The following is a 23,395-nucleotide window of genomic DNA, read 5'->3' on the forward strand; positions in this document are numbered from 1 at the left end:
TTGGTGGAACAAGGTTACCAACAGTCTCCTGAAAGGAATGTTGAGCATCTTATACCAGATTGATAAAGGATGCCAATTTTCCTTAAAAATTAACAGCTGTGGGGATGGGATAAAAACAGAAAATGCTGGAAATACTCAGCAGGTCAGGCAGCGTCTGTGGAGAGAGAAACAGTTAATGTTTCAGGTGAATATTGAATGCGGTGGTAGGAGTGGGATCCCCCAGGATAGCAACAACTTCTGACAGGGAGCTCTCAGTGTGTGATCAGCTGGCTGCCCTCACTGACCTGGAGGAGGATGTGGAGGCTGAGGCCTTGAGGGGAGGACTCAACCTCAGCTCACTGTCTCAGTCCAGGCTTGGCTCCGAGGAGCCCAGCTGGTGATAGGCTGCTTCCCACCCACCCTGTACCAGGCATGGGTCCCACCTGAGCACCAGGGTCCAGCCTAGGCCTGAGCCCCAGGGTCCAGCCTGCGCCTCACCTGGGATCCTTCTACTCAAAACCAGCCCCAGCCTCGACCCATCCCCTGCGGTTACCACACTGGTAACCGCAGCCAGGCCTCGCCCTGACACCTCCTGTGGGTGTGGGAGCACCAGACACCAGAAACAGTGGGGCTGGGGCAACCCTGCCAACTCCAAACCGAGAGCCAATCAGCTGGCACCAAATGGACTGACAAGCCGCCCTCGATGCTACAGCAGCCAATCCCTGGCCTTTCCCTTGGAGTTTGGATGGGGGATGAAGAAGGGTGAAGGTGCAGGATGGCTCTTGGCGGGTCAACACTGGAGTATTCTGCGCCCTCTGGGAGGGGGTCAGCTGTTGGCCGATTGGAGGGCAGCGAGTGTTTGGTGCACAGACGTCAGCCATTCCTTATCAGTCTTCACCGTGTGCTGTGGTTCACTGAGATAGAGGCCAGGAGGGCAGGGATGGTTAGAAACTCGACAGGGACAGCACGGCTGATATTCTTTCCTGACACACAGAGCTCTGGAGAAGCCCCAAGGGTCAGACTGTGAGTACAGAATCCTCCTTCTCTGCTGTAATAACGTTTGAAAGTGTGGAAGTGTTCAAGGGCAGGAGAGGGGGGGCAATTGTTCCACCAAGTCTGGGCCTGCTGGGTGGATGTCTCCTGGGGGCAGAGACCCCCCCCCCCCCGTGAGGGAACACACAGGAAGGGGAGGATGGAATGTTGAGGATGGCAAGGCAGGGAGCTATATAAATGCAAAGTTTTCAGATGGCTCTGGAGTGGAATGGAAGGGAGTCGGGGGATTTCTGGAGGGGGTAGAGCAGGTGATAATGTGGGAGGGAGTGATGGGAGGGGAAGAAAGAGAACAGGGCAGTGGGAGGGGAGAGGGGAGAGCAGGGTGACGGCTGAGGGAGAACTCTGAGGGACGGGAGTGGGGGGTTGAGGGGAGATTGGACAGGTGGATTGCCTGGGCCGGCACACCGGTAGTGGGAGGGGGTTTGTATGGCAGCAGGTAGGGGAAGGAGACGGTGGCGGAGGAGGATGGGGATTGTGGAGGAGGGGTGTTGAAGGGGTGGGACTTTGGGGGGTGGGTAATTGTAGGAGGAGGGGGACTGTGGGGGGAGGGGGACTGTGGGGGGAGGGGGAGTGTGGGGGAGGGGGACTGTGGGGGGAGGGGGACTGGGAGGGGGACTGGGAGGGGGACTGTGGGAAAAGGGGTCTGTGGGGAAGGGGGACTGTGAGGGGAGGGGGACTGCAGGGGGAGGGGTCTGTGGTGGGAGGGGGACTGCGGGGGAGGAGAAGGACTATGTGTCTTGGTTGCAGGGGTTACAGGACCAGCCCACACCCAGTAGTTGCTCTGCAGAGGTGGGGTGCGGCAGGAGGGATGTTGGCGATGAGGGCCACAGAGGTTTCCAAGGCCGTGTCTGGGGTTTCAGCGGGGAGGAAGGAGGAAGTGTTGTGGTGATGCTTTGGAGACTGCGGGGAGCCGTGGTGGAGCTTGGAGATGGAGCCAAGGCCAGAGTGGAACCGCAGACACCCCGCTGTGTGTGCACAGTGCTGGGGTGATCTGGTCCAGGGCCAAGGGTGGTGTCTGGAGAAACGCTTACATTAAATGTATAATCACAAAACTGCAGAAACTGGAAATCTGAACCAAAGTGCTGGAAACACTCAGCAGGTCAGGCAGCATCTGCGGAGGGAGAAACAGCCTCAGACCCGAAACATTGGCTGTTTCTCTTACCACAGATGCTGCCTGACCTGCTGAGTGTTTCATTAAATGCCTGATGCTTTTCAATGCTCTTTAACTTACAATCACTGAAGAAACTCTCCACTGGTCACTGCCGATATTGAAATGTATCGTGTGGACGGTGGTGTCAGGATTGGCCAGAGTACAGGCCGGATCCTCAGCAGGTCAAGCAGCATGTGTGGAGGGAGAACCAGAGGTAATGCTGCGGTTGTAACGAGAGGTCTTCGACCTAAAACGCTCACTCTGTTTCTGTCTCCACGGATGCTGCCAGAATTCCTGAACACTTCCAACATTTTCTATTTTGCTTCAGATCTGCAGCATCTGCAGTTTTGCTTTAGAACACTGACTGGTCTTCTTGGTGGGAACTGGTCTTGTGAGGGTTAGAGTGGGAACCGTTTCCAGAGTCCCCCCTCTTTCCATCTTCCCATCTCTGTAGTTCTCCTCTGCAGTCTGATCCTTTCTCTTGTTCGTGTCTCTCCTGCTGCCCGGTTAAAGCTGGCCTAGAAATTGTCTCAGGACTGGAAAGGTGCAGACAGCTAGAAAGGCAAGGGCCAAGGGCCAAGGCAAACTGCTGGGTAGGTTCTCCCACTGCAAGGTTCTATCACACACGTGCCCCAAGGCACAGTGCAGCAGAGATCAGGCCCCGTGGATGTAGGTGCACGCAGGGGGTCTCCTGAAACCACACCATGGCTTTGCAAGGTGATTGCTTGGGGGATGAGGAAAGTGGGAACGTCACTGGGAGGAGGGAAGTTGGGGGTTCGGCTGCACAGCCCCTGACCCACCAGGGTGAGCGGGAACTTGAGGACAGGGATGGATTCAGAAGGGGGAGAGTGGGGGATGTTCGAGCCTGGAGCAACTCCCAAAGGTTCTCCTGCACCCCCATGTAAACACATTCTCCCAAATGTTATTGGACTTTCCACCCATTCAGGCAAAATGTACTTGCATGTTATATTATTTTCATGTTTTATTATTTTCTAATGACATAAAAGAAGCCATTTGGCCCATCGAGTCTATGCCAGCCCGCAGACAATCCCTTCAGTCTAATTCCCCCACTTATTTCCCATTCACTCTCACATCCCCATTAACTCCCGCCCGATTCCCAACCACCCACCTGCACTGGGGGTAATTCACAGCATCCAATTAACCTACCGACCCGCACATCTTTGGGATGTGGGAGGAAACTGGAGCACCCAGAGGGAAATCCATGTGGTCACAGGGAGAAGGTGCAAACTGCACAGACAGCACCGGAGGTCAGACCTGAACTCAGGTCTCTGGAGCTGTGAGAATGTGCGTGCGTGCGTGCGTGCGTGCGTGCGTGTGTGTGTGTGTGTGTGTGAGTGTGAGAGTTGTGTCAGTGCCACACCTGGGAAACGAATACAACTGCAGATGCTGGAAACACGGGAAGAATTCAGCCAGTCAAGCAGCATCTGTGGAGGGAGAAACAAGTCATGTTTTGTGTCAGGGACCCTTCCTCAGCCTGGGGAGAGCGGAGGGGTTACAGCTAAGCTGGGGGGAGGCGTGAGGTGTGAGATGAAGATTGGTTAAGATGGATCAGGTGATAAGGAGGGTGTGTACTGACCGAGGCAGGCATTTTATAGAATCATAGAACTGTGATCCGGCCCACCTCGTCCATGAGCACCGTGATGCCTGTCTACACTAATCCCATTTACCCACGTTAGTCCCGTGTCTCTCTCCACCATTCCTATCCAAGTACCTCTCCAAATGCAGATAAACATTGTAATTGTACCTGCCTTCACCACCTCTGGCAGCTTGTTCCAGATAGTCACCACCCTCGGTGTGAAACACTTCACCCCTCAGATCTCCTTTAAATTTCTCCCCTCTCACCTTAAACCTGTGCCCTCTAGTTCTAGACTTTGCTGTCCTGGGAAAAATATTCTGACTATCTATTCTATCTCTGCCCCTCATAATTTTATGAACCTCTGTAAGGTCAGCCCTCAGCCTCCTTCGCTCCAGTGATAACAAACCCAATGTCTCCTCATAACCACAGCCCTCCATTCCAGGCAACATCCTGGTGAATCTCCTCTGCACTCTCTCTATTGCTACCATGCCCTTTCCATAGTGTGGTGCCCAGAACTGTACCAATACTCCCGGTGCGGTCTAAGCAACATTTTGTACAGCTACAACATGATGTCCCAACTCTCACACTCAGTGCCTTGGCCTATGAAGGCAAGTATGACAAATGCCTTCTTCACTACCCTGTCCACCTGTGTTGCCTCTTTCAGGGAGCCGTGGACTTACACTGCAAGGTCCCACTGTATATCTGTATATCTAAGGTCCCTGCCCTACATGTCCAACCAGAATTGGACTTCCCAAAGTTCATTACCTCACACCTGTCTGGATTAAATTTTATCTGCCCCCGCTCTGCCCAACCTTCCAGCTGGTCTATGTCCTTGGACAACCTTCTTTGTTATCTACAACTCCACCAATTTTTGCATCATCTGCAGACTTACTTACCAACTTTCTCAACCAAGTCATTTGTTTATATATTACAAACAGCAAAGGCCCAGCACTGACCCCTGTGCATCACTCGTTATTAACTGTCAGTCAGAGAAACACCCATCCACCACTACCCACTGCCCCTGGAAACGAGGTGAGAGAGAGACACACGCATGATCCTGATAAAGTGGTGGGTGAAACTATTTCCTGCACATCTGCTCTCTTCCACTTCCCCCCCCCCCCAACACCCACACTGGGACAGAACAACGATAGGGTCCCCTGGTACTCACCTTCCACCCACCAGCCCTCCCGTTCCATGTACCAACCTTCACAACTTCTCTCAGCTCCAACATGATCCACCAGTCATGTCTTCCCTTCTCCTCCCCCTTCTGCATTTGGCAGGGACCACCCCCCGGTCCACTCTTCCGTCCCCACCCACCCCGCCCCATGTCACGGCACCTCCCCACGCAACTGGAGGAGATGCTACACCTCTCCATCAACCCCTTCCCTTCCCACCATCCAGGGACCCAAGCAGTCTTCCCAGGTGAAGCAGTGATTCACCGGCACTTCTTCCCATCTGGGGTACTGCATTCACTGATCACGTCATGGTCCCCTCTACACTGGAAAAACAAACGCAGATTGGGTGATCGCTGTGTGGACCAATTGTGCTCAGTCTGCAGAGGTGATCCTGGGAATCCCTGTTGCAATCCATGAAAATTCTCAATCCCACCTTTATTCTGCTCTGCCTGTGGCCCCGCTGCCATAATGAGGCTCAACGCAAACTAGAGGAACAACATCTTATCTTCTGTCCAGACACTTCGCAGCTTCTGTAATAAAGACAGAATTTTCCACTGCTCTCTTGTGGTCTTCTGTTATCGTGCTGATGTCCCTTCCTCATCTCGTTTCTATAAAAGTCCCTCCCTCAGTCGATACTCAGGCTTCTTATCACCTGATCTTTCTAAACCAATGACTATTGGCTTCGGTCTCACTCCTCCTCACAGCTCTGCTTTGAAAACTGCTACCACCCACTCTTCCCCCAGTCCTGAGGAAGGGTCCCTGACCCAAAATGTTAACGTCGTTCTCTTCCCACCAATGCTGCTGGGCTGGCTGAGTTTCTCCAGTGTTGCTGCTTTTGTGTTTATTTGTGAACTGTCACTTGGAGAGAATCAAATTGACTATGAGTGACATTAAATGTCAGCCTGAGCCAGGAGGCCCTAGGTTCCGGACCCACTCCTGACAGTTGAGCATAAAGTCCAGGCCAGCAGCTCAGAGGGGCTGCCCTCATTCACATGAGGTGATGGTGCAGGACTCCAGTGGAGCTGTCAGGTTGATGGCAAACATCCCATGCCACAGGTTACAAATGTGTGGGGGAAGGCAAAGTTGTCCCAGTTCATTACTGATACAGATCCAGTCCAGGACTGGAGGGCACAATCTTAGAATTAGAGGGTACCGGTTTAAAACAGAAATGAGGAGAAATTTCTTTAGCCAGAGGGTGGTGAAATTATGGAATTCTTTGCCACGTACAGCTGTGGAGGCCCATTCACTGGGGGCGTTTAAGGAGGAGATAGATAGGTATCTAATTAGTCAAGGTATCAAGGGACATGGGGACAAGGCTGGAATATGGGGCTAGATAGGAATAGTTTTTAGTTTAGCTCATGGAGCAAACTCGATGGGCCGAATGGCCTACTTCTGCTCCTTTATCTTGTGATCTTGTGTGATCAACGGAAACTCATTCCCCTGTCTGAGGGGCCTTGATGTGAGCAAGTTGCCTGCTGGACTCCCCAGGGTCACCATGTCTCAGAGGGATATCATTGACTGTGGAGTGCCTGGAAGCACAAGGATCACACCAGTTCAAGTTCTCCCCTTGACACCAGAGCTTTGTGCTTCAGGGAACTAACTGTGGATTGTTGACGTTCCATAACGTGGAAAGGCACTGAGTGTTTTTATGGGCAGTACGGCGGTGCAGCAGGTAGTGTTGCTGCCCCACAGCTCCAGTGATCTGGGTTGAATCCTGACCTCTGGCACTACCTGTGTGGAGTTTGCACGTTCTCCCTGTGACCACGTGGATTTCCTCCCACATCCCAAAGATGTGTAGGTAGGTTAATTGGCCGCTGTAATTTGTCCCGAGTGTGTAGGTGGGTAGAAAAACAACGTCAGATGGGAGTGGATGGGCATGTGAGCGAGAGTACGCTGTGGGAGTATACAGGGTGTGGGACGGAAGGGGTTGAACGGCCCAAGTGGCCTCTTCCTGTGTTCTAATGAGATGAAGGTCTCCTACACTCAGCTCAGCTCCAACCTGTCTCTGTGGTGTCAGATTTCAGGCATTTGACTGAACAGTGTCACACTGTCTCACCTGGTACACAGGGCAGGTGCTCACTGAAGGAGGGAGGGAACCAAATGCTCCTCAGTTTTCAGTGCTGTCTGTGGGAAGTGGGGTTAGTGAGGGGAGTGTCACTCGCGTGACTCCTGTCACAGCTCAGACACATTTCAGTTCACCCATTGGGTGGCACAGTGGCGCAGCAGGCAGAGCTGCTCAGTCACAGCTCCAGAGACCAGGGTTCGATCCTGACCTCAGCATTGTCTGAGTGGAGTTTGCGTGTTCTCCCTACTCCGGTTCCCTCCCACTTCCCAATGACCTGCAGGTGGGTAGGTTAATTGGCTGCTGTAAATTGTCCCCGTTGTGTGGGCGAGGGGTTGAATGTGGGGGGAGCTGTGGAGAGAATAGCATGGGACTTGTGTAGATGGGTGTTTGATGACCAGCATGGATTTGATGGGCTGAAGGGTCTGTTTTTACACTGTATCTGGGTTCAGGCCATCCATACCTGTGTTGGTCAGAGTCCTGAACTAACAGTCCAGGGTCATGAGTTCATGTCCCAGCAGAGCTGTTGTGGAATGTAAATTCAATGAATTAAATGACCTGGAATTAAACTAAAAAGAAAATAAATTATCAGTAAATATGACCTTGAAAGTTGGAAAATGTGGTGAAAGCCCACCTGAGGAAATTTACCATCCTTACTGGCTCAGGCCGACTGCAGCCCCAACCGCCTGTGGAATGGGTAGACCATTCAGTTACACGGGAAAAACACTGGGACTGTCTGGCATTGTTCAACCTTTGGACTTAGATGTGGTCACGCCCTGCCTCTATACCGTGAACCAATCCCATTGCACTGTAGCATATCTTCTCCACACACAGCTCGACGAGTTGAGAACGTACAAAATCCTTACAGACAGCAGCCAGAATTGAACCCGGGTCACTGGCGCTGTAAAGCGTTACACTAACCACTACACTAGGTGTCCTCGATGGCGGGGAGGGTTGTGCCCGTGATGGAGCTGGCTGAGTCCACACCCCTCTGCAGCCTCTGCACATTTGGAAATGGGAAGGACGACAGTTTAGGGTTCTTCTGCCACAGGAGAAGGAGGGGCGGGGTCAGGCGAGGAAGCCACTCAGATGTTGTAAATATGGGATTGGGGTATCACCCCAGGGAGCCACACACGTGGCATCGGTGCTGTGTTTTTTATATATAAAAAGGTAAAACTAAGAATTGAACTGTACATGAATGTAAAGGTTTGGACAGTTTTATTATTGTATATACTTTCTTTTATTATGAATAAAGTTTATTTTGTATTAAAAAAAATTGGAAATGTGAATGAGAAGCGGTGATGCATTGACATGCTCCTTGGTCCAGGGGCATTGGTCCCAATCACAGGGGGATATTCCGAGAGAGCAGCACGATGCCCACTCCAGTCAAATATCCCAGTCCTACTGCAGCAGCCAATCCGTTGGAGGACCTCACTGGGTCGAGCAGCATCTGTGGGGGGGGTGGAAAGGAACTGTCAGTGTTTGGGGTTGAAGGCTGTACCTGAAACGTCGACAGTTCCTTCCCCCCACCCCACCCCACCCCAAACAGACGCTGCTCGACCTGCTGAGTTCCCGCAGCAGATAGATCGTTGCCCCACATCCCAGCATCTCCTGTCAGTGCGGAGTGGCCTCTTCCCGGTGAGGGGCGGAGGCAGCAGGGAGCAGGCAGCAGGGAGCCAGCACTTCCCAGCCGGCGAGGTAAAGTATCGGCGGAGGGGGAAATGCCGGAGGAGGGAGCCGGGCTGCGGTGATGAGCTTGGGCAGAGGGCAGGGGGCTCAGCTGCCGAGGGACGGTCGTGTCTCAGAAGGGAGTGGTGGAGGCTGTGATCCGATGTGATGTGATGTGATGGAGGAGCCGGTCCTGCCATAATCTGCTCACGTGACCGCGGCGGGGCCGGGATCCCGGGATCCCGGGAAGACACAAGGATCCAGGTTGTAGCCGGACACGTTCGGCGGGCTCGGGCTGAATCGGGGGGCTGCAGGTGCGGGCAGCCCCCGCATGTGGAAAGGTAGCGGTTTTGCTGCGGTTCTTTGTGTGTCGTGCTGTGTGTTGGGTTGGGGGCGGCCCCCGCTCCCACACCCCGATGTCCACATCTTGTGTGTGCGGGGAAGGGTGGCCTGCTGGACGTTCAGTGGAGAGATGTGCTGGTTCACTGTCCGGGTCCCGGCCCCCTGGTTCACTCTGCCCCCGCTTTGTGGCAGCAAACCCTTTCTGTTTCGCTGTTCATCGTTTCCAGCTCGCTCACCCCCCCCCCCTTCCCCATTCGGGGGCTTGTGCCTGCACCCGTGATCCTTCCTCTGAGGGTTTGCCTCAGCTTCCCCCCCCCCCCACCCGCCACCTCACCCTCCATGTCACCCCACCCCCCCTCCCCACCGTCTCAGACCCTGGTTCCCACCCCTGTGTCACCCCCCCTTCACCCTCCATATGTCCCCCCACCACCGTCTCAGACCCTGGTTCCCACCCCGTCTCACCCCCTGTCTCAACCCCTCACCCTTCATGTTCCCCCCCACTGTCTCAATCCCTGTTTACCACCCCTGTCTCACCCCCCATCTCAGAAAGCTCACCCCTCTCACCATCCATGTCCCCCCCACCAACCTGAGTTGTTGGAGGGGAACATGTGGAGGGTGAGGGGGGTGAGACAGGAGTTGAGACCCTGTTTACCACCCCTGTCTCACCCCCCCCATCCTCCATATGTTCCCCCCAACAACTCAGACCCTGGTTCCCACCCCTGTCTCACCCTCATCTCACCCTGCCCTCACCCTCCATCTGTCATCCCCCCCACCGTCTCAGACGCTGTTTCCCACCCCGTCTCACCCCCTGTCTCAACCCCTCACCCTTCATGTTCCCCCCCACTGTCTCAATCCCTGTTTACCACCCCTGTCTCACCCCCCATCTCACCTGCCACTCATGACTCCTATCTCACCCCGAGTCAATCCCCCAGTCCCACCCCCTGTCGCAACCCCTCTCTCATCCCCTGTGTCAGTCCCCCTGTCCCAGCCCACCCTCCAGGCAGGTCTGTCTGCCCCCAGGGGAGGGGTAACGGGCCGGACACTCCGCAGTGCCGACCCACCGCGCCGTCACCCTCGACTCCACACAGTGGCGGGGCTGTGACCACGGAGTGGGACTGTCACCACTGAGGCCACGCATTGTTGCAGATACAACCCTGCCAGACCCCCCACGGAGGCGGCCGGGCACTGATCTCACTGTGATGGGGGGGGTGGGGGCAGCTGCCTGGGTGGGTGCTCGTCCAGTGCACCTCACTCTCATGTCTGGTGTGGACACATCGCTCTGAGAAGATTCCCCTTTCACTGGGTTCCCTCCCTATGTGGTGTCTCAGTGCCAGGTTCGAAAGGTGTCCCGGTGATGAAGCAAGCCTTCATCTGGGTCAACTAACCCACTCCGACAGCAAGCACCTCCACTCCAATCCATCTCCCAACGGGAGAGCAGTTCCCCAACAGTGAAACCTCGTCAATCAATTGGGGTGGACGGATCTATCCGCTAAAGACCTGTGTGATGTCTCCACTGATCTGCCACTGTGCCTTTGGCAGAAGGTTTGAGGGAACCGGACAGAGATGGGTCATATGGTAGTCAGGCTCCCACTAGGATCCCCGAGCATTCCTGGTCAGGATCCTGGTGGTAGATATTTCCCTCGAAGGAAGCTCTAACATTGTAGCAGCCCACTCTGAAAGCGTTTGACACTCTTTGGGATGGACGCAGCACTGGGAGCGCACTGTAAGAGGGGAGATGAAGATGGAGACTGCTTATTCAAAGAGGATCCCAACACTCTCACACAAGAAGATTCCGTAAAAGGATCTGCTTTAAGAAAGCTCCTGAGGAAGACTTGCCCTTTGAAAGAGACCCTGATGGTCAGCTCCCCTGGCTAGGGATATTTTACGTCCTGTGATGCAAAGGAGGCCATTCAGTCCATTGGATGCATACTGACCCCCAGCAATTCCGTCCCATTTCCCTGCATCCCTACAACTTATTTTCATATTTCTACATTTCCTTACAGTAAAGAAGGATGTCATTTATCCTAATGATTCTGTGCAGGACACAGAGCAGTCACATTCCCTGAAACCTATTCCCATCAACTCACCCCAGATTCTACCATTCACCTACACACCAGGGGCAATCTTAGCAGCCAATTAACCTCCCAACCCACACATCTTTGGGATGTGGGAGGAAACCGGAGCACCGGGAGGACATTCACATGGTTACAGAGAGAACGTGCAAACTCTGCACAGACAGGTCAGGACTGAACCCATGTCGAACTCACACCACTGGCACTTATCAGAACTAAATCACGTTCAAAAACATAACACCAGCCTCAACCCATCACCTTGTTCCTGCTCAACTATACTAGGGACTGACCAAATCACACGTAAGATACCCTGCCTTATGTTAAAAGACATTCCTGTTGAGACAAAGCTGGAATCCTGGGTTGGGGAGTGTTTTTATTTGTTCAGTTTTGGGGATCTGGACATTGGCAGGGTCAGCATTTATTGCCCATCCCTGATTACCCTTGAGGAGGTGGTCACAAGCTGTTGTTTTGAACTTCTGCAGTCCGTCTGGTGAAGGTACTTCCATATACAGAGGGATCTTAGGGTCCAAGTCCATAGCTCCCTCAGAGTGGCTGCACAGGTTGACAGGGTGGTAAAGAAGGCGTACGGCATGCTTGCCTTTATTAGTCAAGGCACTGAGTTCAAGAGCCAGGAAGTTATGTTGCAGCTTTATAAAACTCTGGTTAGGCCACATCTGGAATATTGCATTCAATTCTGGTCGCCTCTTTATAGGAAGGATGTGGAGGCTTTGGAGAGGGTGCAGAAGAGGCTCACCAGGATGCTGCCTGGATTAGAGGGCATGTGCTATAAGGAGAGGTTGGACAAACTTGATTTGCTTTTTTCTGGAGTGGCAGAGGCTGAGGGGAGACCTGATTGTGGTTTATAAGATTAAGAGGCATCGATAAGGTAGACAGCCGGTATCTTTTTCCCACTGTAGGGCATGCATTTAATGTGAGAGGGGGTAAGTTCAAAGGAGATGTGTGGGGCAATTTTTTTTTTACACAGAGTGTGGTGGGTGCCTGGAATGCGCTGTGAGGGATAGTGATGGAGGCAAACACAATAGAGGTGATCGAGAGGCTGTTAGACAGGCCCATGAATGTGCAGGGAATGGAGGGATATGGGCGTTGGTTAGGCAGAAGGGATTCATTTAGTTAGGCGTTTAATTACTAGTTTAATTAGTTTGGCACAACATCGTGGGCCGAAGGGCCTGTTCCTGTGCCGGATCGTCCTATGTTCTATAGGGCTTCTCTGGAGCCTGCTCTCCCTTTAGCAGCTCAATTGTCCACCACCATTCATGGGCAGATGTGGCCCCACTATGGACCTTTGACCATGTAATCACTCAGTTCTGCCCACTGCCTGCTGATGGTGTTGTGTCCCAAGTACAGTGTCACAGCTTCACCACGTCGGTGCCTTGTGCTGCTCCCGGCATGCACTTCTGCACTGCTCAACTGACACCTTGACTTGATAGTAACAGTAGAGTGAGGGATCTGCTGGGCCGTGCGGGATCTGCTGGGCTGTGTGGGATCTGCGAGGGATTTGTTGGCCCATGAGTTTACAGACAGTGCTGGTGCACATTTCTGCTGCTGATGGTCCACAACATGTCACGTAGGACCAGCTTTGAGCTCCACATCTGTTCCGAGACGACCGACAGAACTTCTGCAACAGGTAGACTGCTGACAGCTGGGTCAAGTTACTTCTCCCTTGCATTGGTTCGCTCACGACCTGCCACAGACCCAGTCTGGCAGCTCTGTCCTTCAGGACTCAGCCAGCCCAGGCAGTGTTGATGCTACCGACCCACTCCTGGTGACGGACATTCCCCACCCTGAATACACTCTGTGCCTTTGATATTTTAGTGATTCCTCCCAGTGCTGTTCAAACATGGAGGACGCGGTGGTCATTAGGAGAAGGCTTCCCGATGGCATGTGACCCAACAGGGTCAGGACTCAATATCGAGAACTTCCTGGGCTACTCCCTTCTACTTATCACTGGTAGGTCTGTCCCGCCACTGAACAGGACACACCCAAGGATTGTGATGGAGGAAACTGGCATGTATAAGGCAGGATCCCCAATAACCATTCTGGCACAGTAAGTGTATGCACATGCCTGTCGAAAGGTTCAAGTGATCAAATTTAAGCGCCTGTGCACACCGCTGAGAGTCCAGTGCAGTACTGACAGAGTACTGCACTCTCGGATGCCATCTTTTGGATGTCACTAATGCAAGATCTCTCAAGTAATTTAGTAAATTGGTTTATTATTGTCACATGTATCGAGGTACAGTGAAAAACTTGTATGCCGTCCATACAGATCATTTCATCTCATCAGTACATCGAGGTAGTACAAGGGGAAAACAATAACAGAATGCAGAATAAAGTGTTGCAGTTACAGAGAAAGTGCAGTGCAGGCAGACAATAAGGTGCAAGGCCATAACGAGGTAGATATTGAGGTCAAGAGTCCATCTTGTCGTACTAGGGGACCATTCACTAGTCTTATAACAGCGGGATAGAAGCTGTCCTTGAGCCTGGTGGTACGTGCTTTCAGGCTTTTTTATCTTCTGCCCAATGGGAGGAGGAGAAGAGAGAATGTCCAGGGTGGGTGCGGTCTTTGATTATGTTGGCTGCTTTACCAAGGCAGCAGGAAGTGTAGACAGAGTCCATGGAGGGGAGGCTGGTTTCTGTGATGTGCTGAGCTGTGTCCATAACTCTCTGTGGTTTCTTGTGGTCCTGGGCAGAGCAGTTGCCATTCCAAGCAGTGATGCATCCAGATAGGTTGCTTTCTATGGTGCATTGATAAAAGTTGATGAGTGTCAAAGGGGACATGCCAAGTTTCTTTAGCCTCCTGTGGAAGTAGAGGCGCTGGTGAGCTTTCTTGGCTTTAAAGATCCAGGGTGTTATTCTGAAAGATGCTGGCTAAAATGTGTACCTCGATCAACTTTACTAAAGTCACATCAACATCATTGAATCATAGAATCGTACAGCACAGAAATAGGCCCTTCGACCCACCTTGTCCATGCTGACCATGAATCCTATCAACACTAATCCCATTTACCCACATTAGGCCAATATCCCTCTTTGCTTTTCCTGTCTAGGGACCTGTCCAAACATCTTTTAAACTTGTAATTCTATCTGCAGGAAAGTTGTTGACCTGAATCATTAACTGTTTCCCTCTCTACAGATGCTGCCTGACCTACTGAGTGTTTTCCATAGTTTCTGAATTTTTTTTCCAAATTTTCAGTGTCTGCATTTTGATTTGCTTTTAAATCACATTGGTGCTTCTGGGATCTTGCTGTGCAATGAACAGGCAAGACAAACTTCCTACATTGTAACAACACACACACTTCAAATGTCCCTCGATAAACTGTGGGACAGGTGGAGGTTGGACTAGGTGTTACAGCAGTGCAAAGCTTCCAACTTTGAACACCTGGCATGAGTGAGTCCTCCAAAGGTGGGCCTTGCCTAGGTGGGAAGCGAAGCCCAGCATTCCTGGCCTACAGGGGAGATCAGAGCGGTAGGCAGGGTCCACTACAGAGGATGGCTGTAACACGCTACACCGTGTGCTGAGGTTATGTAAAGTGTCCGTCTACCCCGGACACCTTTACTTGGCAATTGGTCCGGGGGAATCGCTTTTCCGATTGGTTGTTGGAAAACAACCATCACAGCCAGGTTGCGGATGGAACCAGGAGGCCGTCACCCTGCGTTGTGATTTCCCGTTGAAAGCCATCCCTTTATGCAGTGACTCATTTAATTCCAGACACCAGATTCTTGTCTGTGACAGCAATGTTTGTTTCCACTGTTAAACACTTGGTTGAACAGGCAGGTTGCATCCTCTGCCGACGGTGAGCGGCTTCTGCAGCTCTGTGCTGGGCTCGGTGGAGTGACGTGCACTCTCACTGATTCATTCAGTCACAATCAGTCAACCGCGTGTTGATTGCTTTATCTTCACTGCGTCATGCTGGAGCCTGGAAACACAGCAGCCGAGAGGCGACAGGAGCAGGGAACCTCTCGGAGTGCACTGCTTTCCCCCAACCCTTCGCCCCCAAGCGGTGTTACGTGCGATTCGCTGGGAGAGGGATGAACGGGGAATGACTGGAAGAACAGTGTGTCTCTTTAACTGATGAGGTTTAAGTAGAAATGAGGGAATAGAGAGACGGAAAGCGAGCAGGAGAGAAAAGAGACTAAAAGAAGAACCACATCAGAACATTGACTGTGCATAGTTTCAATTGTTCTTCTTCCAGGCCAGGGAGGTTATGGCATAACTCTTGTCATCAAAAGGATCCTTAGCCACAGTGATGTATTGAATTTGCTCAATGCAGCCTTTTCATGAATCTCAGGGGAGGCTGATGCTGAGCTCTGTCTCTGAGATGAACTGTGAAGTGCTGTGTATTACCCAGCACCTTATGGCTATTCCAGAGTACACCCTCCTTCCCCAACTGCCCCTCAACACAGGTTACTGGGATATTCACACGGTGAGAACAGCCACTGCCACTTCACTGGCAGCAAGTTGTGGGGCTTGGGGAGGGGCAGTGGTTTGATCAGATATCACAACAGGGGTGCAGACAGACATCACAAGGCAAGGGGAGTGGAGGTCCATGTACATTGAGATGTCTTGGGCAGGAATGGAGAGTAATCCTAAAGGCTAATGGATTGCTGGCCTTTGGATATAAGGACCTGGATACAAAGGGGTAGAAACTGCTCTATTGTGCTGACGGCACAAAAATTGGTGGAGTCGTAGATAGCAGTGACGGTTGTGAAGGATACAGAGGGACGTGGACCAGTTGCAAAGTTGGGTGGAGTGGTGGCAGATGGAATTTGATCCAGGCAAACGTGAGGTAATGCATTTTGGACACAGGCACTGACATGATAGGTACAGTAAATGGCAGGGACCTTAGGAGTGTTGATGTACAGAAGGACCCTGGGGTGCAAGTCCGTAGCTCCCTGAAAGTGGTGACACAGTGGATTAGGCAGTGAAGAAGGTGTCTGGTGTGCTTGACTTCACAGACCGAGGCATTGTGTATAAGAGTTGGGAAGTCATGTTGCATCTGTACAAAACGTTGGTTAGGCTGCACTTGGAGTACTGTGTACAGTTCTGGTCACCACACTATAGGAAGGATGTGGTAGCTTTAGAGAGGGTGCAGATGAGATTGATCGGGACACTGCCTGGAATGGAGGGCTGTAGTTTAAGGGGCCAATGTTGATTATTTTTCTTAAGGAGTTAAAGAGATGTTGGGATATGGGATTCATTCTGTCATCATCTGTTTCCTCGAAGGTTTGGAAGAGGATAAAAAATTGGGCTCCGGGATGTCAGAAGTGGCGCAAGATGCCAAACCCAAGCCCGCTGTGCCCATGAAACCATCGGCGATGGGCTCCCAGCTGCTGGGCTACGTCGGAATCGACACCATCATTGAGCAAATGCGACGGAAGACCATGAAGACAGGATTCGATTTTAATATCATGGTCGTGGGTAAGAATTTGGGTGTTGCGTTAAACCTCACCTCCCAGTTATAAGAGCACGCAGGGTTGTGACTGGTTAATGAACCAAGGGGGGCTGAGGTGATTATCATTCAACCAGTGGAAAGGGTAAGGGAAACAGATTTAGAACATAGAACATTACAGCACAGTACAGGCCCTTCGGCCCACGATGTTGTGCCAACATTTTATCCTGCTCTAACATCTATCTAACCCTTCCCTCCCACATAGCCCTCCATTTTTATATCATTCATGTAGTCATCTAAGGGTCTCTTAAATGTCCCTAATGTATCTGCCCCCACCAGCTCTGCTGGAAGTGTGTTCCATGCACCCACCACTCTCTGTGTAAAAAAAACTTACCCCTGACATCCCCCTTATACCTTCCCCCACTCACCAAAAAAATTATGCCCCTTCGTGTTAGCCATTGTTGCCCTGGGAAAAAGTCTCTGATTGTCCACTCGATCTATGCCTCTTATCATCTTGTACACCTCTATCAAGTCACCTGTCATCCTCCTCCTCTCCAAAGAGAAAAGCCCTAGCTCACTCAACCTATCTTCATAAGACATGCTTTCCAATCCAGGCAGCATCCTGGTAAATCTCCTCTGCACCATCTCTAAAACTTCCACATCCTTCCTATAATGAGGCGACCAGAACTGACCAGAACAGAACTGGTCTGACCAGAGTTTTATAGAGCTGCAACATTACCTCACAGCTCTTGAACTCAATACCCCGACTAAGGAAGGCCATATGCCTTCTTAACAACCCTATTGACCTGTGCGGCAACCTTGAGGGATCTATGGACGTGAACCCCAAGATCCCTCTGTTCCTTCACACTGCTAAGAGTCCTGCCATTAACCTTGTATTCTGCCTTCACATTCGATCTTCCAAAGTGTGTCACTTCACACTTATCCGGGTTGAACTCCATCTGACACTTCTCGTCCCAGTTATGCATTCTATCAATGTCCTGTTGTAATCTACAGCAACCTTCTACACTATCCACAACACCACCAACCTTTGTATCATCAGCAAACTTACTAACCCACCCTTCCACATCCTCATCCAAGTCACTTATAAAAATCACAAAGACCAGGGGTCCCAGGACAGATCCCTGCGGAACACCACTGGTCACTGACCTCCAGGCAGAATACGTTCCGTCTACCACCACCCTCTGTCTTCTATGGGCGAGCCAATTCTGAATCCACACAGCCAAGTTTCACTGGATCCCATGCCTCCTGACTTTCTGAATGAGCCTTCCATGAGGAACCTTATCAAACGGCTTACTAAAATCCAGGTACGTCCATGATAATCTTCACAAGGAGCTGGATAAACACGTAGAGGGAAACATTTACAGGGCTATGGGGTAAGAGTAGAGGAGTGGGATCAGTGCTGTATGTAGCATTCTGTGGATCTCTAACAGCTCCAGGGGTGACCTATACCAGTTTTTTGGGGTCATTTTCACATCAGACAGTCTAGTTCTGACAAATCAGGAGATTGTCAAAGCTAGGGAAAATCTAGTGAGGACCTTCTGTAAGAGAGCAGCTAAGGAGAAAACCTTCATTAAAAGAATCCTGACGATGAACCAGTTCTGCTGAGCTTCACAGAGGTTTGCTTCCTCTGCTTTGTCCAGGAACAATATAAAAGGTATCGAGTAACTGAGGGGATGAGGCATTGGGGACCGCTGTTTCCGGTGAGTGTAAGAGCCTGTCTGTGCAACCACAACAAGAAACATTCAGCTGTGATAGTTGTATAGGAGGAGGAGAGTGGAGGACAGAGGAGGGAAGGAGGGCCCACCCACAGCAGAGGGCATTCAGTGCCCTTCACACAATCTGACCTGTGCATGGACTGGCACTGATGCCCTCAGGTATGACAGGACTGGCAGTGGACAGGGTGGGGTTCCCCGTTCTCTGGAGCTGACACTGAGCCAGGAACTAAAGGCAGTGCTACAGACAACCCTGGGAGAAGAACCATCAGGCAGTTAGACTTTACATTTCTTCATTTTCTTTGGAGACGTTTGTTAGTTACTCAGATACAGAGTGGGGGGGAGACACTGTTTGAGGAAGGCCAGAAGCCACGTGATACAGTTTCTTCCATCAGCCATTATACCATCACCAAAGGAGTCAGCTACAGCAAACCTGTGCAAACCAGTGCTCACTTTACAGTGAGTACGGCGAGAAATTCAAGGAACACCCATGCAGAAATAATGCAAGAGGCTGCAGGTACTCACAGATTATCAGTGACAAACAGCCTTTAATGCACCAAATTCTTGCAACACATGGCACACTGCGAGCATAAGGTGGGAGTGGACTTTTCTACCCAGTACCCAACACAGCAGCAAAACTGCCCAACGTCTGGGTTTGAAATTTGCAAAGCTCTGTCCCAGAGATAGAGCAGTTTCCCTGCCACCATGTTTGCTGGGTAAAGATCTCCCTGTTCCCTCCCTGAATTCTTCAACAAGATAAACAATGACCATTTGGCAAAGAAATGCCAGCCCCTGTGATCATCTTGATTCACAGGTTTCCCTATAGATATACAATGCTACGCACGCACGCACCCACCCACCCACCCACCCACCCACCACCACCACCACCACCACCACCACCACCACCACCACCAGAGTTGCACAACACAAACATCCTCTGCCTCAGTCTGCACAAGATGAATAATGCAGCGAGTAACCAGTGCCACCTCTGCAATTAGTGAAACGATCCGAATGTCCCTGGAGACTCTCACTTCCCACAGCAAGCGGCAGCCTGAGATTCAATCGCCTCTCCTACATTTGCAAAGATCCTCTCAGCATGAGCTCAGTGCCTCCCACTGGTGTCTTCAGGCTTCAATGTTTGTTCTGTTTTAAGAATGGGAAGAGTAATTCATATAAAGAAATACTCCATTTAATCCCAGAATGGGGACACCATTTCACCGGACCAAACCAGTGGCTCTCACCCTGCCTGACCGACAGCCTGCGACGTCTGCTCAAAGGTATAAGTGGGTCAGTGGCTGACCAGTGTAAGCAGGCAAGGCAGTGATGCTCCTGATAATGAAACGACTGTATTCCCACCCACCTGACCACCCCTCACCCCATGCTCGTTCCCAGTGTACTTTGCCAACTTTTGCTTATTGGGTTCTGGCCAAGCTCCACATTCTCACCAACAGGTGGGAGAAAGAGGTTTATTCCGAATATCCTGAGTGACAGTATTATGTTATATAGTACGTTATGGAACCCTTTGTGGGTGGGTGCATCTCCTCTACACCCATGTCTTTGAGTCCACTGTGATTTTGGAGATCTAGAGGCTTTTTACTCTCTGTGCCTGCTCCATTCTGGATCTGCCCTATTAATCTTTCCAGGATTCCGTCCTGTGCTTCCATATTGCCTTTGTAATATGGAGACCAGAACTGTACTCGGTGTGGTCCATCCATGCTCTATGGAAACTTCTCTGTTTAACAATTCTGTTCCCCTTGCAGGGAACCTTAAAGCTTTGTTTCTGCTCTTTAATGGTTTCATTAACCTGTGTTCCTTTTCTGATGACTGGTAATTCCTCAGAGTTGCAAACCACCCACATCTACTGCTCACCCATTTAATCCATTCTTTCTTTGAGTGCATATCCCAGCGAGAACTCCCTGAATGAAGCTAGCTCTGACTGAACAGGAGGACCTTCTAGTTGTGGGTGCCACAGGAATGCTTTCACAGCCACATCCCTGAACCGACTGTCAGAACTGTCCGATAGCTTGAATGTTTGCAAATGAATAATTAAAGCACTAAAACATGTAAAATCAAATCAAATATATTTAGATTAACTCAATTAAAACAAAATAAAACAAATTACCTGGAATTTACCTCTCTTCGTCACAGCCGTTCCTCTCCATTGATATGATGAAGTTGCTGTTCATCCCAGGAGTAATCTGACACAAACTGGCAGGCAGGTTTCCCAGTGGACAGGCGGTTCTGCTGTAAGGCAGTAGTTGCATTCCTGTTATAAAAACACGATTGGGAATATGCTTGCCTCCATAGGTTGGAGCATAGAATTTAACAGTTGGGAGGTGATGTTGCAACTTTACAAAACGCTGGTCAGACCGCACTTGGAGCACTGAGTGCAGTTCTGGTCCCACACTATAGGAAGGATGTGGTTGCATGGAGAGAGTGCATTCACCAGGATGGTGCCTGGATCGGATGGGCAGAGATTAGATAGGCTGGGCTTGCTTTCTCTGGAGTGAAGTGAGGCTGGGGGAGTGGGGGGGGGGGGCCCTGATAAAATAAATAAGATTACAAGAGGCATAGATAGGGTAGATAGGCAAAATCTTTTCCCCTTCGGGTTATCAAAAAAAAAGAGGGCATAATTTTAAGGTGAGAGGAAGGAGTTTTAAGGGATCTGAGGGGTAAGTTTTTTTTTTACACAGGGAGTGTTTGATACGTGGAACGTGCAGCCAGAGGAGGTGGCGGAATCAGATATAATTACTACGTTTATGAAGCCTTTGGACACAAATGGGCAGGGCATGGAAAGATACGGCCCCAATGTGGGCAAATGGGATTACTGTAGATGGGCAAAAAGGTCAGCATGGACGTGGTGGGCTGAAGGGACTGTTTCTCTGTGCCTTTGTGTCTCTGTGCAGTTTTGACTCCAACTTGCCAAGTAGGTTCCATTCCCTTCCATCCAAAATCAGCAACTGAGTGCAATCCGTATTTAATTTCATTTCTCCCTTTCCCCTTTTTAAAACAGCACTGATTTCCTTTCCTCCCTTGTTCTAGGGCAGAGTGGCTTGGGAAAGTCAACCCTGGTGAACACCCTATTTAAATCACAAGTCAGTCGGAAATCCTGCAGTAGAAATCGAGATGAGAAAGTCCCGAAAACTGTGGAGATCAAAACAGTTGGACACGGTGAGATTATTTGTAAACTGGAGCCTTTACCGTCATTCCCCCAGGTCGAGGAGACAAAAGTCAGCCGACATTAGAGAAAGCAGTGTGCAGATAAATCCTCATTTGGTGAGAAACAACTGATGACTGAAGTCCCCCATTTCCAGCTTCTTACTGTGGTTGCAAACTGGCAGCTGCTCAATCCTGTGTGTTGGTGCTTCTTGCTTCTGGTCTACTCTGTAACCGCGAGCTTGACTCTTAACTGCCCCCTCAGCTCAAGGGCAATGAAGGATGGACAACAAATGTTGGCATTGTCAATGACCTCCTCATCCTGGGAGCAAAATCATTTCAAAAGTGTCCTTCAAAACTCATAGCAGGTCTTCACATTTCTCTTCTGCAGCAATTATAATAATCAGGATCTGAGTCAAGTTTCCCAGCATGTCCTCAGTTTTGGCCGGTGTGTCAACAGTTGCTCATTCCCTTGTGGCCCAATTGTGCCCTTTTGCCAAGTATTCTAGGATTCCCTGTCCATCCTTTAATCTTCCTTAAAAGTTCATAAAAGTGCAAACAAATTAAACCACTTGTCATTGTCATTTCAGGTCGTGTTGAGAAGCCATGTCATTGTATCATAAGACATACAAGGGAGGGGTTGGAAGACAGTGGCTGCTGGGTGATAGACAGATAAGGAGAGAGAAAGAAAAGAGGCTGGAAGGTCTACTTCCTGCTCTACCTCCACCCCTCTTCCCCCCACCCCACCCCCAACCCCCTGGGCCCATCTAACCATCATCTCCCTCCTCACCTGGTTCCACCTATCACCTGCCAGCCCCTGCCTCACCCCTCCCTCTCGCCTCATTATACTGACTATCTCCCCTCCATACTCTCAGTCCTGACACATGACCATCCTTCTGCCTTCACGGATGCTGCCTGACCTGCTGAGTTCATCCAACAGTTTTTTGCTCCAGATTCCAGCATCTGCAGTCTCTTGTGTCTCCATTTTGTAGTGCAATTTTCATTTTAATAATAAATTGCTTTTACGTTCCTCCTTCTGAAACAGATAACCACATTACACTCCATCCACCAGCTGCTGAGCCAATCTATATCCCTTTGCAAGCTCTCTGTGTCCCCCTCACAGCTTGCCAACCCACTCCCTGACTCCCAATATATTACCCCCAGCCCCCTGAGATCTTATCGTGTGTAAGCTGTTTCTCCAGCTGTCACCTCACTGACATTTTATCTTTACCCCTTTTCACTGTTTATTCCGTTTTTGGGATATGGATATTGCTGGTAAGGCCAGCATTTATTGTCCGTTCCTAATTGCCCTTGGGAAAGTGATGATGAGCCCTTATCTTGTGCTGCCGCAGTCCTAGTGAAGGTGCTCCCACACTGCTGTCGGGGAGGGAGCTCCAGATTTTCTGCATCACTTTTTGAGGAGACGTGAATGGAATTGAACATCAACAAACCTGTGTGCTGGGCCCGGTAAGAAAAATAAACAGCAATGTACTTCAGAACGAACCCAAAGTAAGCTGCTCACCCTCACAATGGCTTCCCAGGCTCCACAGTAAGACACAAGTGGTGAGTTTGTGGCAACAAGCCAGAGGCTCTGCCACTTTACAGGGATGGTGGCAAGTGGGCTTGGTTCTGAACCAATCAGGTTGAGAGGAGTTGGGGCTCCAGACTCACACTGAACCAATCAGGTTGAGCAGAGTTGGGGCTCTGGAGTCAGGGACAATTCGTTGGGCAACACGTTGATGTCAGCTTCATCAGCCATGGGCTACCAGCCCAAAAACTGGCAACCACTACTCCCCGAAAATTAAAAGAAACTCAAGGCCAATGTTCTTGTTGTAACGGACTCGGATGGTTTGTCTTCCTTACAGTCATCGAGGAGAAGGGGGTGAAGATGAAGCTGACAGTTATCGACACACCTGGATTTGGAGATCAGATCAACAATGATAACTGGTAGGTTGCAAGAACACTTGAACCACACACGGCCATCAGACTGAGCAGACTGG

General features: G+C 50.7%; 1 protein-coding gene across 4 annotated transcripts in view; it reads left to right on the top strand.

Annotated features, from left to right (window-relative positions):
- The first annotated feature begins 895 nt into the window (after nucleotides 1–895).
- LOC127585691 (neuronal-specific septin-3-like) overlaps nucleotides 896–23,395 on the top strand; it is a 57,780-nt gene continuing 35,280 nt past the window's right edge. The window contains exons 1-4 of one of the 4 annotated variants that reach the window (XM_052043375.1): nucleotides 896–1,002; nucleotides 16,341–16,535; nucleotides 21,282–21,410; nucleotides 23,261–23,342. In XM_052043375.1, the coding sequence (XP_051899335.1) occupies nucleotides 16,373–16,535; nucleotides 21,282–21,410; nucleotides 23,261–23,342 (374 nt within the window). In that variant the 5' untranslated portion in view covers nucleotides 896–1,002; nucleotides 16,341–16,372. Of the gene's footprint in view, nucleotides 1,003–8,566; nucleotides 8,715–8,745; nucleotides 9,026–15,066; nucleotides 15,172–16,340; nucleotides 16,536–21,281; nucleotides 21,411–23,260; nucleotides 23,343–23,395 lie in introns of those variants that run through there. The other 3 variants (XM_052043374.1, XM_052043373.1, XM_052043377.1) reach the window with 3 other exon arrangements.

The sequence above is a fragment of the Pristis pectinata genome, chromosome 33 (assembly GCF_009764475.1).
Source record: "Pristis pectinata isolate sPriPec2 chromosome 33, sPriPec2.1.pri, whole genome shotgun sequence".
Taxonomy (NCBI): Eukaryota; Metazoa; Chordata; class Chondrichthyes; order Rhinopristiformes; family Pristidae; genus Pristis; species Pristis pectinata.